We start from the raw sequence: 16,939 nt of genomic DNA, 5'->3' as shown, positions 1-16,939 counted from the left end.
CTCGTCTATTGAGTCATGAGAGGCTTTTAGTTTAAAAGGCTTTTAATAAATTAATGTCAATGTCGATTCTTTTACACCTGTCGTAATCTTTAATTCTCCTATCTCTGATATACAAAAAAAATAATAATTATAATGCGTTTACATTTTCTTCGAAAGTCAGGAAACTGCAGGTTTAAAATTAAATGCATAGCATTACCCTTGTCATCCGGTTTTTAAGTTATAAACATATAATTTCGTGCTTCATGTACTGGTGGTCGTCAAGGTTAATACAGCACATATTGACTCAAGAAATAGTCTACGGATACAATACTATTCTCAGAGTTATCTTCAGCGATTAGATTTTCAGGACAGAATACTAGTATATAAACTTAAATTTGTTGCATATGACTGTCAGATACAGGCAGGCGATTTAAAAATAATCAAATATAACATGTTATTATGCATTTGTATCCTACCTAAAATATACTCTTTAACAATATGTCACCAGTTTAACGCAACAATGATGCAAAAATGTCTAGTTAAATACTAACGCTAATTAATTTCTTTTGCGAATGTATTCAGGTCAATAGTTTTCGTAAGTACATGGTAGGTTCTAATACTGGTATTCAGCTGGAATAGTGGATCTGGGTCTATGTTTCTGTAACTTCAAATGCACAGTATATGTTCCAAAACACTATGACAAATTAAAGTGCAAGAGGAAAATCCACATTCAAAGAAGTTAAATCGCACATTATGCGTGCATCTAACCTGCTGATAAAAGTCATTCTGTCTAAAGCATGGTATATTAGATATTCTAAAACGACCTGCAAATAACCCATATACACATAGGAGAAAATCCATCAACAGTTATTTTGCGATAACCCATGCGCGTGCAAAGTATTGACGTCATCCTTTATATATAGAATGATCCAGGTGCATACGAAGTGTAGTTCATGTCATAAAAAGTAGTTACCATTTATTTCTAACACTATTGATACTAGTATGTCGTGTTAAAATCGAAAGTGTGATTCTTTGTAGAATAACCCGTGTTTTTCGTTCTTATGCGAAACAATATATCACTCAGGCCGTAATCCAGAGATCGAGTTTTACAAGAAATATTTTATATGCATTATTTCAATATTTTCGCTACAAAGCTCTGACATTTATAAATACAACCTTGTGGTGATCCTGCAATTAGAAACGTGATATCAGTCTGAAATATTATACACAATTTTTTTCTAGATTTGAAACTGGGATGGAACTTTCCACTTCGTTAACACATTTTATGTTATTTACTAAAAGCATGCCGTGGTTACATGTCATTTCGCAAGCTTTCATTACAGAATCCATTAAGCAGACAGTTAGAGATAAAAATGTAGAACAGCTTCAAAAGCATAAGGCCTTTGCACTCATTTTACTCTATTCAGGTATGTTTACGCAAGTGGTAACAAACTGGAAATATTTCTATGGGAAAGTTCACAATTATTACGTTTAAATAAGTTCTGACCAGCTTGTGCAACTATTGTCTATTATCAAGTGTTGTTTTACATCAGGCTGTTCGCACTTGAAAACCCACTACAGGATAACTGTAATATCTTATAATTATACATGATTTGCTTAAACAAACTGAAAAATACAAATATCTAGGTACAAACCGACATTAGCATTATATTGTGTTTAGTGTCTAATTATTACACAGTAATTGATGCATCTAGTTGAGTAGTTTAGACCACTCTTAGTTTCAACAGGGTAAGATAATTATTTAACGACTTTTTTTAAAGCTATACTAACAAGAGATTGACTGGGACAGACGAAATTGCGAGAATATATTAATTTAGGAAGGGCCTGAATTCTTCATCTGCCATCTTGTAGTATAGCTGTATTATGCCTGTAGAGATACAGATTGGAGGAAAATTGACCAATAAACTGAAGTCAACATCATAACAGAGGTTAAAAGTGAGAGAAAAACTATAAATATGCCTTTTCCCAAATATTGATCAGGTAGACAAAATATGACCTACATTAATTAATTTTGTTTAAAACCCTTTGTCATCAATAACACACACACACTTTCCTAACAGCTCAAACTTTAAACGTGCTAAGGCCCTGCAGTGCATTATAAATTTCTTTCAAGAAAGTTTACGATATTAAGAATCGTTGTTAACTACATTTATTTAAGTTTTGGCTTTTAGGTAAATGTACTTTTTGCTATCAGTGAGGATAACGTGATTTACACAAATTAAATAGATAAAAATAATGTATATCAAACAATGAAACATTACAAAAAGGTTAAAACAACCTTCGTAGACTGTTGTTATATTCATCAATATTCATAATTTCATTTCATTTTACTAAAGTGTTCCAGACTCATTTTGAAGTATTTCTATGGCTGTATAGGAGTACTTCACTGCATACAGATTAAGACAAAGGGCCGCTGTCATCAAATGGAATTTCAAAATATTGGATACGTAATCATTATGACACTCTACAATGTCGGTGTAATTATGTATTATCGACCATTCTTCGAGTATAACTACAGCTCAACGCGCCCTTTGCTTTCCGTAAAAACTGAAAATTGCTGAAATTGCATATGGAAAATACGAATTTGTCGATTTTTATAACAGGTCCTGTTACATTATAGGCTAGTCCACTGGCGAATCACAGCTATCAGGTCTACTGATAAGCACCGCCTACTGACTACTCTTTTACTTGTATGTTTGTTGTACATAGAATATTCATTCCTATAGATTAAAGCTTAGAAAACAGTCGTGTCTCCTTTATATCCACCAACATTATAACATGGTGTCAGAAGTAAAGTGACTTTGTTCTGTGCCTAATTACTGACGGATTAAACAATTAAATATTCTGCGGACTATTGTTTTGTATATAAAAGAAAACCCATTGTTAAGATGGAAACACAAAGCAATCCCAGGATGGATTGGGAATCAAATGATTTGCCAAATGCATTTAAGCGTTTTAAAGAGCATGCCGAATTTATGCTTGGTGGACCCCTAGAAAAGAAACCGAGGAATCAAAATGCAATTATCTAATGCTTTGGGTAGGGGAAAAAGGACGGCAGATATTCTCAACATGGAACATTGACGCAGAAGCAAAGAAGTTATTGCAAACATATTATGATGGTTTCGCAAACTACTGTGCACCAAAGTCAAACCACATATACAGCAGATACAAGTTTAAATCGCGAATTCAGCAAGAAGGAGAAGTCTTTGAACAATTTGTAACTGAACTGAAAATCCTTATTAAGGACTGTGGTTATCCAGACACAATCATTGACGAAATGATCAGAGATCACATAGTGTTTGGAATACGCTCGCACAAAATACGAGAAAAACTCATAAGCGAAGGATCGGGACTGACACTTGAAAAGTGCATGGATATAGCACGGATTTATGAGTTGAGTCAAACTCAGGTCAAGGACATTAATTGTCAATCGCAGTCAGTGAATGCAGTCGGACGAAACCCAATGCACAGGGCAGCGCAGAAGAAAACACGGAGTACAATGCACCAGACTTATTCCAGAGACCCCCAAGATCGCCAACAGAGACCATTTCAAGGGAAACAACAAGGTGGACAATATGACATACATAGGACTAGCAATTTCTGTGATAATTGTGGGAATTCAAAGCATGGATATAATGACATGTGTCCCGCTAAAGGGAAATTTTGTGATTATTGTACCAAACCTAATCATTTTGCCAAAGTATGCAGAAGGAGAAAGCTTGACAACAAAATCAATGAGGTAACACATTTTGATACTACATCTGATCTTGAATATTCCTCCCTTGACACCTCTTCCCATGATGATGAATTCTATGTCAATACAGTTGAGCATGATCATATCATAAATCAAGCATTTGCCACAATCACAATTGGTTCAACACCAATTTCCATGAAAACTGATAGCGGTGCACAGGTAAACTGCCTTTCAAGGTCCGTTTATGCATCTCTTAAGATTGCATGCCCACTAACGCCTAATCAGAAACGTTTAACAGGCTATGACGGAAAGCCGTTAAAGGTGGATGGTATCATCAAATTGCCATTAAAATACAATGGGCAAACATTTTTTGTAGAGTTCTATATAGTAGATACCAGGTCACAACCCATAATAGGTTTACAAACATGTTTGAAACTTAATGTCATGAAGTTGGTCCTAGCTGTGGGCTCAGACTCACATCCAACAAAAGAGTCAGTACTAGGTCAATACCCGGATATATTTCAAGGTATAGGGCAACTACCTGGTGAATGTCAAATACATTTACGCGAGGATGCAACTCCAGTTATACATCCTCCACGAAAAGTGCCCATAGCAATTAAGGACAAGCTCAAGGCAGAGCTCGACCATATGGAATCCATAATCGCTAAGGTCACAGAGCCAACTGAATGGGTCAACAGTCTTGTCACTGTTGAAAAATCTAATGGATCTCTGAGAATTTGCTTAGACCCGAAAGACCTGAACAATGCCATTAAGAGACCACACTACCCAAACAAGACTCTTGATGACATACTTCCTGAATTGTCACATGCTACAGTGTTCTCTAAATTTGACGCTCGTAGTGGTTACTGGTCCATAAAACTTACAGAGGAGTCTTCATACTTTACATGCTTTAACACGCCATTTCAAAGATATCGTTTCCCTTTGGAATTTCATGTGCAAATGATTTGTTTCAATCAAAAATGGATCAGTGCCTTGAAAATCTGCCATGTGTAACAACAATTGTTGATGATATTGTGGTTTATACGCTTTTGGTGCGTGGCACTCCCTGTTTGATATTTTTCTTTGTTTTTATGGTAAAGACCACACTGAACACAACACAAATCTCCACATGTTCATGCAAAGATGTCGAGAAATGGGCATCAGAATAAACCCAGATAAGACAGAGATAGGGAAAAGTGAAATACCCTTTTTCGGTCACCTTCTCACCTCTGAAGGTTTAAAAATGGACCAATCCAAGGTTAAAGCCATTGAACCGATGCCTTCACCCACAACAAAGTCAGAACTTCAAACAGTACTTGGGATGGTAACATATCTGCAAAGATTTGCACCTAACCTATCAGAAATAACTACCCCTTTAAGACAACTTTTGTATAAAGATGTTGAATTCAGATGGGATACACCCCATGAAGATGCATTTCAAAAGGTCAAACAGCTCATTACGCAAAGCCCAGGTCCTATCCTCGCATACTTTGACACAAAATATAAGGCTACCCTGCAAGTCGACGCTTCCAAATATGGCCTTGCTGCAGCTCTCATGCAAAATGACAAACCAATTTCATTTGCATCAAAAGCATTAACACCCACAGAGGTCAATTATGCGCAGATCACAAAAGAGCTATATGCTATACTATTTGGCTTCAAGCGCTTTCACCAATACACATACGGTAGACGTATCACATGCCAAACAGACCACAAGCAACTCCTTGCTATCTGGAAGAAAGACTTGCACTCGCACCTCCTCGCCAACAGCGCATGCTGTTACAGCTGCAGCAATATTATATAGATCTGGTATTCGTGCCGGGAAAAAACATCCCCCTGGCAAATACTTTATCTCGCAAATTTTTACCTGATAAATATCCAGAAATTGTAGATGACTTAGAGTATCATGTACACACAGTCATGTCCAACTTACCTGTGAGCGACTGTAAAATGCAATTAATCAGGTCAGCAACTCAATCAGATTCACAAATGCAACATCTATCCAAGGTCATTTTAGATGGTTGGCAAATGACAGAGCCAATTGCCGCAGTCAGGTATTAGAGTTTTGGAATTATAGAGACGAATTATCTGTGATTGATGGCATCATCTTGAAAAGATCAAAAATCTTGATTCCAAAACAATTAAGGCCAATGATGCTTGAAAAAATTCATGACTCACACTTAGGTGTAGACAAATGTACACAGCGTGCGAAAGAAATACTTTTCTGGCCTAGTATGTACAAAGACATAACAGCAAAAGTACTAAGCTGCCCAATCCAATATGCATACAATACAGGTGTTCAAACACTAAAGAACCTCTGCAACCCACAGAAATTCCCAATAGGCCATGGCAAGTTTGCTCTACATATTTATTTAACTGGAACAACAATGATTACATACTGCTAGTCGATGCATACAGTAGGTATTTCGAGGTCAGTCAGCTTTCTAGTACAAGGTCAAAATCTGTGATTGATAAACTCAAAAGTTATTTTAGCCGGCATGGTATTCCGGAAGTGTTATACTCAGATAATGGGCCTTGTTACGATAGTTCAGAGTTCAAAGAGTTTTCACACGCATACGATTTTTCTCATGTCACTTCCTCCCCAGGTCACCTGTCAGGAAATGGATTAGCAGAAATCACTGTGAAAACAATCAAGGCACTCTTTACAAAAGCAAAACAAGCTGGAAAGGACCCGTATCTTTCACTTTTAGAGTACCGCAATTCCCCACAGGCATGTGGTAAATCGCCAGCTCAATTATTAATGAGCAGACAGCTCAGGTCAACACTTCCTATAATTTCTGAGAAACTACATCCCAATGTGCCTGACCAACAAATGATCAAAGGCCACATACGGAGATCAAAACAAATCTCAAAGGGTTACAGTAAACCTCACTTATAAGGAACTCGGATATAAGGAACACTCGGTTATAAGGAACATTTTTCATTTCCCCGATTTAATTCCTTCTTTATTCAATGTAAAAATCCTCGGTTATAGGGAACTCGGTTATAAGGAACACTCGGTTATAAGGAACACTTTTTCTAGTCCCAAGGTACGAAATTCAATGGAAAACCCCTCGGTTATAGCGAACAGACCTAAAGAATAAAAATTATTGAAAACTGGAAATAAACAGGAGAATTGCTGATGACGTCCGAGTAATGTCAGCACTTTTACGCGCTTTTATGCACATGAATAAACACATATTATTTCATTTCTATGATCTTTAGTTTGTTTTATTTCACGGATATGTTAAAAAGAAAATAAATAATATCACCATTAATTTATATTTACTCGAGATTATGTTTGAGAGCTACATGTATAAGGTATTTCATGATAACAATACTGAACGAAAATAAGTCGTGGACACGGTCATGATGTCATACTATCCTAAATAAATGTGTTAATTATGCGTGATTAACAATGGCAAACAGTCCAGTTTACCAAATTTTCAATTGTAAAAATTATATCAGGTGCTAAAATAGACAATAGCAAAACTATAGGTATAATTTACACTTTAGTCCGTATGTATGGCGCCGTTGTCTAGTCGTAATGCACTGTATGTCATAAACATCCTACTTTTAAATTTTAATTGGTAGTCTAATTTAACATTTTTATATTAATTATTTGAACATTTATTTTATATTAGTATTGATGCCTATTCACATAACATGCTGCCGAGCAAGGTAAGGGCTGCAACATATCTTATAATCATAATGTAGTGCTCTCCTAAAAAAAAGATAGAAATAGCCGACAATAATAAACACAAATCACGTCATTCTTACCGACATACATTTTGGCTTAGTTTAGGTTTAAACGCCGTGTTTCAACGCTATTTCAGTCATATACACGCAGTCAGTTTATCTTACCATCTCTCTAGAGGACCGGTACTAGACTCACAACTTTCTCACATAAAGATTCATGGTCGACCCGGGGCCCTTTTCAAACGTCAGTCAAATAGTGTTTGCTATACAAATTGTGTTCGTTATACAAAACTCGGTTACAAGGAATTAGTTCGCTATACGGATATAAGGAACCTCGGTTATAAGGAACAATTTTTAGAGGTCCCAAGCTGTTCCTTATAAGCGAGGTTTACTGTACTATGATATGTCCACAAAAAAGCTCAAACCATTAGAAATTGGAGAAGGTGTAAGGCTCCGACAAGGAAAACAATGGCTACCTGCCATATTTGAGAAAAAAGTACATGATAGGTCATATATTGTCACAACTGAAAATGGTGGCAGCTATAGAAGAAATAGGCAACATCTTCTGAAGTCAAACGAACAGCCATTCACAGATCATGAACTATGCACAGTACCTTTCCCTTTACAAACAACACACAACACAAATAATTCTACAGAGAGTTCCAAACAAATTGAGTCTAACATGCCTCAAGCTCAATATTCTACCCCACCCTCGCTGGAACAATCTACGCAGCAATCTCCGCAAAAAACACAATCCCCACAAGCAACAGTAACTGATCCGCCCCAGGCCAGTCCAGCCACTTATAGAACAAGATCAGGTCGTAGTATTAAACCACCTCAAAGGTTGTCTTTTTGATATATATATATATATATGTGATGTAATGAATGATGTTCAAGATAAGTAAAATATAGTTGATTACTTAGAGCTATACTATTAGAGTGATGATCTTGCAGCTTTGGAACAGACAGAGATCTTCGATTGTAAATTAGCTGTGAAGTGATAAACATTCAATGGAACAGAACTGTAACTTGATAGAGTCTGCCTGGAATACATTAATTAATCTCTAACAGAAGGCTGAACTTTCATGAGACTTTTATTGCTTTGAACTGACAGTTGCTGGAACTAATTAACTGTTTGATGTGTTTAATTTTTTTATGAAGAAGGGAGATGTTACATTATAGGCTAGTCCACTGGCGAATCACAGCTATCAGGTCTACTGATAAGCACCGCCCACTGACCACTCTCTTACTTGTATGTTTGTTGTACATAGAATATTCATTCCTATAGATTAAAGCTTAGAAAACAGTTGTGTCTCCTTTATATCCACCAACATTATAACAGGTCCGCCACCTGAAACAAATTGAAAGGTGTCCTCTACCTTCTTTTTAACCAGGATTTGATTGCAAAATTGCGTTGCTTGCCCGTAAAATTTCATAACCTTCTGGCGAATTTGGGAACTATCATCGAACGTATCTGTATTGAATGATAAAATGGCAAAGCTGCATCTCTTTCAATGGCGTTAGCGCAATTCTCCATTTAAACTTTATGGACCTAGAGAAGTTCTTTACAAAGGCATGTTATAAATTTGTACTGTCTAGTAGCTTAACAGCTGCAGACTGTATTTACCTGTCGCTATATTTATACGGCCAGATAAAATAACCTCTGTAGTAGAGAGAGGGAGCGTGGTAACTAGGCCAAATATCAGCTAGAGCTGTTGAAAGATACGCTGGAACTCGCATTTTATACAAGCAGTTTTAAAGTTGGTGGCATGATTTTTGAAGTAAAGATTTGTTACTTGATTTGTTTCTTGGAGATTGGTGGTGAACATTTCATTGTACATTTAATTGTACATGATTGCTGATTTGTTCGGCGAATATTTTGGTTGTTTAATTGTGGTTTCGTTTTCAAGTTGATAATTTGTTTTTTGGCGGTTGGAAGTCTTGGTTTTTTTGTTAATTTGATGTTTATAATTTGGCTGGTTGTTTGAATTAGTCTGTTGATGGGTTCTTAGAGAGTGAGAGGTGTATAAATTGATTTTCAGCTGTTCGGTTGTACATTGTTTCGAATATATAGTTATGAGTTTTGGAGACTAATTGTTTGGTTTTGAATGGTTTGTGGTTAAAGCTTGTGCTGACCGAGCATAAGTATTGAAATACTTGCGGTATTTTTATTCATCATATTTACCGGTTATGTGAAAAAGCTCGACGAAAAGCAGTGCAAATTAGTTATGTTTGTAGAAAGAATGTGTGTGGTGTGCGTTTGATTTAGGTGTAAATAGTACGTCACCATGTTAAAACACATAATGTATATACAGTAAAAGATACAAACAAAAGCTACAAAAAATTCACACACAAAACTAAACGCCCAAAAATAAATAGGAAAACAATAAATTGCTAGATTGGCCATAGTCAGAAGGTGCAAACTACCTTCCTAACCGTTGGTAACGCCTCGTGCCGACCACCAAAACTGAAATAACATAATGTAAGTTTAGATGCATGATTGGTCAGTATTTGTATCGTCATTTATTTTTCACTTTTGAAGTGCTGGAGATGATACCGGTATATTCAAACAGGGAACGTATAGCAAATAATTACGTGTAATCTTCTTGAATGACGTCACAATTTATGCATTCTTAGAGCTCGTCAAAACGAACAAATAATAGGTATAAAAAGCGCGACCAATTCTTATTAAGATTTACGGCGTTTACTTTGAGCTTTCACTATATTTGCCTTTTGTTTTGATAGAATTGCCAATAGACAAATTTCAAGTTTTATGTCTAAGCAGTTACAACAAACCTTTAGGGGCCTCCATGGCCGAATGGTTCATATCATCTGCTTCTCACCGATGTGACTTCAAACCTTGCTTTTGGTGTAAAATTATTTCATGTCAGGAAGTCATCAGGCTGTCTTACGGGAGGTCAGTTTCACCAGTGTCTGTTAATGCCTGGAGGAGCACACGAGGTGGTCCTCCACCACCGAAAGCTTGAAAGTCGATGAATGACTTCATACAATGTTGCCGGTGTGACGTTAGCCAACAAACAAACACACACACGAAAGAACCTTTTTATCTATATTTAACCCGTCTTAGTTAACTTCAATCAACTTTCCACTTGTAATTCTACGACCAAAACTGAACGCATTAGGCTAGTATGATTTGATTATCTATATTCAGTGTTTCTTGGCAATTTTACTTCGATAATAATTTCAGAAAATTGTGAAATGATAACTAAGCACGTATTTAATTAATCTATCAATCACTGAGTTCAATGTTATTTTTTTTCCCTGTACTTATCAGGTCATTTGTCTTTCTACACTGATTTAATCGAGGTGTCTTCTGCATTCTCTGTTAGACATTTTCGTTCATATTTATCCGTCATTTTGACCTTAATAGTTGTTAATTTTTTGGTCATTTGTCATCCCTGGTGTTATGCTGTGATTTTTGTGTAAATTTCTTATATTTTATTTTTCATTTATTATTAGTAAAATACTTTGTTTCTGAACTTTGGTCTATATTACTTTTTGGCCACAAATATTTTACACTTTTAATATTTCTTAATATTCCCACAGTCAGGAATGTAATCTTTTAGAAAAGCACTACTTTGCTAAATTTTTGTAATCACACTAAGAAGTCTCAATATCCTGACATCTGTAGCTAGGTATGAAGCCACTTAACACTTCCCTTACTTTCAAAGGAAGTGATCAAATGTTTGCTGTTTTAGCAAATGTTAAGCTGTATTGTTCTAAAAACATAGGTGATAGTTTGTCTGGCTTGACATGTACAACATCTTAAAGATTTTCACAGTTTTTTCTACTACTTAACTAAAGATTTAACATCTCCGCCTTATGTAAATTATGTGAAATTTTGCGTTTGGATTGGTCAAGATCCGAGGACCAATGGCCAACGAGAGGAACCCTCAAAAGATCCCTTTTCCAGCAGGCAGACATCATTCTGCCAACTTTCTTATGAAGGAAAATAATAAAATAAAACTTGCTGGAAAAGAGGATTGATCTTTCTTCTATATATTTTCTTAGGTAAGTGAGTTCTTATGTATCTCTTTGAGTTTTTGATATTTGAAAAATAATTAAAATTAGAAGTCAGAATGAAAATTAAATTAAGTTGTTATCTGACATTGCTCTGACCATTTTTGTTAGAAGCAATAGGTGTAAATAAGTTGTTTGTACATAAATTTAAAGTTCCTGATTGAACTTTAAATATCTTGAATTTGGTTAATATGTCATTTCATGGATAGTGAATATATATTTTTCTAGATATCATTTTATGATTTCTTGAGATTTATGTAATAATGGTATGTTAACTTGAAAGTTCCTGAAAGAACTTTATATCTTGAATTTTGACAATATTTCATTATCTATAAGGTAATATTGTTAAGTGAATGATTTGGTACAAAATTACAGTTCAAACATTTGTTAACTAAAGTCTTAATTATCCGTCTCATTTTATATTTTGCTTATTTATAATTAGATCATGAAATAACAAGGGTAACCTTAGTGACTTTGCTTATGCAAATATCATGCAAATTTAATTCTAGAAATCAGTAGTAATTTCTGTTGGATTATATGTATATTCAAAATATGTTTATGTTTATTATCAGACATACATATATTTTAATATGTAGGAGATCATTCTGCCAACTTTCTTATGAAGGAAAATAATAAAATAAAACTTGCTGGAAAAGAGGATTGATCTTTCTTCTATATATTTTCTTAGATTCCCCATTCTACAAAAGTTCCGGAGGTAAAGTTCTCGGCGGAACACGTTGTAAAGCTGTAGTTCATCTGCTACGAATGTTTAAAATGTCTACACTGCATTTTGTTTGATCGTTTGATATTGATGTATAATGGACGATGTTTGTACTGAGCTATTATCAATAAACGTAATAGCATAAAATTTATAGAATCAACAAACATAATGCCTTCAGATGTATAAAAAAATCGAACAGTCTTTTCTCGTCGTTGTAGGGAACTATTATTTTCATACACGATAATTGCTTCTCTACAGAAAAACTAGACCACTTAGTTAGAAAACGTAAGAGCACGACTGTATGTTCTCCGTGACTATTTGATAAACGACATTGTGTCTGAAATCATTAGTCCTCCACCTCTGATTCATGTGGGGAAGTTGGCAGTTACTTGCGGAGAACAGATTTGTACTGGTACAGAATCCAGGAATACTGGTTCGGTTAACTGCCCGCCGTTACATGACTGAAATACTGTTGAAAAACGGCGTTAAACCCAAAACAAACAAACGACTGTTTCAATAGTTGTACAGAAATGACTATAGAACATATAAATCATTCTTGGGGCGTCCGCGGCTGAGTGTTTAAGGTCTCTGACTTTTGATCACTTGTCCCTTACCGATGTGGGTTGGAGTTCCACGCGCGTCGTTGAATTCTTCATGTGAGGAAGCCATCCAGCTGGCTTACGGTAGGTCCGTGGGTCTACCCACTTGCCCGCCCGTGGCATAATAAAGCACGGAAGAGCACCTAGGGTCTTTCTCTACAATCAAAGCTTGAAAGTCGCCATGTGACGTTGAATAAGGAAAGTCAACGCAAAATTCATAAAAAATACTATCCTAACTTGATAACAAGGAAAAACAAACCTGTTAAAACGTCTCTTGTTGAATTTATATACATGTAAAGGTTTTAGTCTGTTAGTTATGATATATTTTCATAACAGCAAAGGAATTTTCTGCAATAAAAACAAATGAAGACATTTTATGAACAATTAAAAAACGGATATCAAAAGCAAGTAGGGCGTTGAGACGAAAAGGTAAAAATGAGCAGTTTAGTTCTATAAAATTTCTAACGCATTCCATGAAGAATATACCTATATAATTATGGGAGACCAAAATGGTAATGTCGTGTATTTGATACATAAAGTGCACAAACTATCAAAGATGAATTTTATAATAAAATCAATAAATCTATGTTTCTTTTAAGGATGTCGTAGTATGGATAACAAATTATTGTCCGCTATAAACATATTTTTGTTCACAGCATTCCACATTGAGCAATTTACGGAAGTATAAATGGTTTAGAATAATACAGACGTCAGGTTGTATTTTTCGTACAAGTATCTGCAAGGTCTATAACACTTCTTTTGGTAACAGTGTTTAAGTCAACGTTATGCTATATGTTCAGATATAACATTTATAGTCCCTACCAATGTTACTGTGGTAGAATCACGAGAAGTTCCAAGCTTTAGTATATCGTTAACGTCATTTGAAAGTCCATTGTCCAATTGAGTCTGTGATTTCCGATTGTAATTTATAATACTGTCTTCTTTAGGTAGTTCTGGTGTCCCTGTACTAGTGCATTTAAAACTGTCAACATTAACTTCATCCGGTACTTCTCGACTAATAACCTTGATACTGTCAATATGTGTTTGTTCTGGTGTTATACGGCTACCACCTTTGAACCATGAACCACAAATCGGAACACTTGACATGGTAAATGTATCTTTTCTATCGTTGGTTTCATATGAATAGATCACGGGGTGAATTATGGGTGTCAAAAATGCTATCACTAAACACACTGATTGTATCATATCTATAACCAAGCTCTCTACCAGTGTAAATTGAATAACGGTAATGATTACATGTGGACCCCAACATACAAGGAATGATACAACTACTGCAAAGGCTACACGCGTAGCTTTGTATTCTTGTCTGCGAAATCTGTCTACATATGAATTAGCTCTCTGGGTTGATGCAGATGCATGTGTTACCGTCGTTGCACGTAATAACAACCGGCGTCGTACGACTTTAAGCACAGAGTGATAACACAGGAAAGTTATTATCACAGCGATGAGAAATGAAAATATATAATATATTTCATATAAATAATTTGGTTCAAATATCCAAACTACATGTCTACAGGGAAGTAAAGATGAACTTTGACTCCTTGCGGTGTAAAACATTCCCATTAGCAAACTTAAAGATGGTAGAACTAGACCAATCAAAGCAAACAGCACCGCGATAACCCTACAAGTTAAAATCCTTTTGTGCGTCAGTAGATTTTTCGTTGGCCATACGATGGCAATGTAACGGTCTACACTGATAAGCAGCACGCAAAATGAGCTCCCCGAACTTGCAAACATTACAAAGCCTTCTTTTATGAAGCAAACAACCAAGTTATGATCACTGTTGACTATGAGCGCTGCAAATGCAAACGGTATCGCTGTAACACAAATAAATAAGTCCATAAATTTGAGCGTGATGATGAAGTTGTTGCCATTCTTTCTATTTTTTGCTTTACGTGTCTTGTCGTTGTACCACCTGATCATGATATATAAGTTAAGAGTAAGACCAATTATGAGTTCACCGGCAAGCAGAAAGCAAACTAAAGCCACAAATTCTGCCGGATAGCCAACCATTATTCACAATTGATTTAGATACACCAGTATATTCATTCTTTCGTTCACTTTTGAAAACACTCCACCCTTGAATATCCTGTTCTTTAGTGAATATTATTCGATATTACTGTTTCCTTGTCAAGTTTTATAGAAAATAATAGTTCTTTAACTATTTATACATTCACGCTGTTTTGATATCCGATTTTCTGTACCACACTAGTATCTCAGATGGCAATGTTTGAATCTTTTCTGCTTATCGATTCCATTGCAACTAATGGAAAGTACAATATTGTCACATAGGATTTAATGATTTATAATTCCCGTTGTAATGAAACAGAATTTATGATAAGTCGTCGATATGGACTCATTCTAAAATTCCCCATGGTAACAGATGCCTATCGTCATATATCTTCTGAAAGCATACAATTTTGCTGTGAATATAATATTGTCTAGATTCGTGCTAAATTTCTACATTGAAACGTATTACAAAACATGTCATTAGTACATTATTTTCAAAGGCGAATGTAATTGGAAAATCAGAACAGACGACGCTTTTATTCTTATGAACAGGAAATGTTTCACGCCAAGTTTCTGAGGTTCTCTTGCTAATGCGTTTCCTCATAATTTATAGTTAAAGTTGAATAAAGCCAAAGAAGCTCGAATTTAAACCCAACTGTTATTATTGGTATGCAAGCTTTCACGCAATTTCTGTTTTGAACTTTACTGAGGACTAGTACTATTTCTATATTTTTTTCTATGTTCTAAATAAATTTCCTATATTTCCGAAGTTATCGAAAAGGAAAAATGACAAATTTCATTAGATAGCTTAAACGTTACATGAGCAGCTCAGTGTTCTTATAAAACACCCAAGTCACGAGTCCTAAAGACAAAAATTAATCGGTAAAGTACACATAAATAATATTTATCATATTGATACTTATATAGAAAATGCATAATTAATTTTAAAAAAAGAACATTGCACAGAAGCTTACTTGATCATTTTTGTCTTGTAATCTTTGGATGCCCGTATCTAGGTAGACCGTTTCGTTTATCTGTGCACCTCGAGCCTGTCTTCCATAATTATATTGTTTGTAATAATGTTTCCTACTGGTATTCAATTACCCAAAAACAATGTTGTTAAAGCAAGTTGTTTAATTAATTATTTTCACTTTGAAGACAAACGACAGTTAAACGTTAAAATTTCATTACCTATTATTCAACTTCAAGAGTGTTTACCACTTTAATCCTAAACCAAGTAAATAAATAATCCTCCTTGTACTTTCCCAGTAACATCATAATCATTTGTGCTCATGTGTTTCTCAAATGCCTTACGCTTTTTGCCCGTTGAATCAAATTTCAAAATGTCAAGCCGCCTAGGGAATACAAATGTCACAGGTAACATAGCAACCTTTCATTATTCTAGATATGATTCTCCAATGATCTGTATCTTATATGTTTGCATTATTTCCAATACAGAGTTTGAAACACCTGTACGATATTTGTTTATCTGTTATTCATATAAGTATTTGCAAATCACAAAGAGATTAAGCAGAGTATAAACTCTCATCACAAATAAAAACAAAGATTACGAATAAACCTTTAATGCTACAAATGCAAGATTTAAAATATAGTATAAAATGTGTGCTCATAGTCAGTTTACTTACTACGCTGAATCATTTTATATTTTTATAATTCAGTGTTCGATACACACATTAGAAAGCATGCCTATTCTTTCCAACTCGTGCTGCGGAGAATGTGGATAAGCCTGTATCCGTTTGTAGGTATGTTCCTCTTGACAAATTTAGTGTGGTGATCTCTTTAATTATTAGTCACTATGTCTGTTGACTTTGCTAAGTTATAATTCACATCGACACATTATAGGTTATATGGCGACCTCCATTATTCATTAATCTAGCTACAAATAGCCGGTTTAAATATTACAAAGAACTCCGACGGAAAGTTTTGTTTAATTTACAATAAATATCCTATTTTATGGCAGATAATTATTTTGATGGACACCCGAACAAATACCCGGTTTAAACTTAACAAAATGTTTCCCGGTAACACAATTTCTATAGATCTAGTCTTTTATTTAATTTGTAGAAAAATCACATTTTATTACAGACTGTTATTTTGAGGTACACCAAACATTGGCATGTAAGCACAATGTTT

The 16,939-nt window shown here is 35.0% G+C and overlaps 1 protein-coding gene across 1 annotated transcript; it reads right to left on the bottom strand.

The window, feature by feature from the left end:
- Positions 1 to 13,021: 13,021 nt before the first annotated feature.
- LOC123553193 (melanopsin-like) lies at positions 13,022 to 16,228 on the bottom strand. The gene is made up of 2 exons (XM_045342943.2): positions 15,760 to 16,228; positions 13,022 to 15,179 (listed from the first exon to the last, which is right to left on the bottom strand). The coding sequence occupies exon 2, from the start codon at positions 14,786 to 14,788 to the stop codon at positions 13,538 to 13,540; it is 1,251 nt and encodes a 416-aa protein (XP_045198878.2). The 5' UTR covers positions 14,789 to 15,179; positions 15,760 to 16,228; the 3' UTR covers positions 13,022 to 13,537.
- Positions 16,229 to 16,939: the final 711 nt, after the last annotated feature.

Source organism: Mercenaria mercenaria, chromosome 4, assembly GCF_021730395.1.
Source record: "Mercenaria mercenaria strain notata chromosome 4, MADL_Memer_1, whole genome shotgun sequence".
NCBI classification, from domain to species: Eukaryota; Metazoa; Mollusca; class Bivalvia; order Venerida; family Veneridae; genus Mercenaria; species Mercenaria mercenaria.
Note: the sequence above shows the minus strand (reverse complement) of the source record. Positions and strands in the feature narration are given on the sequence as shown.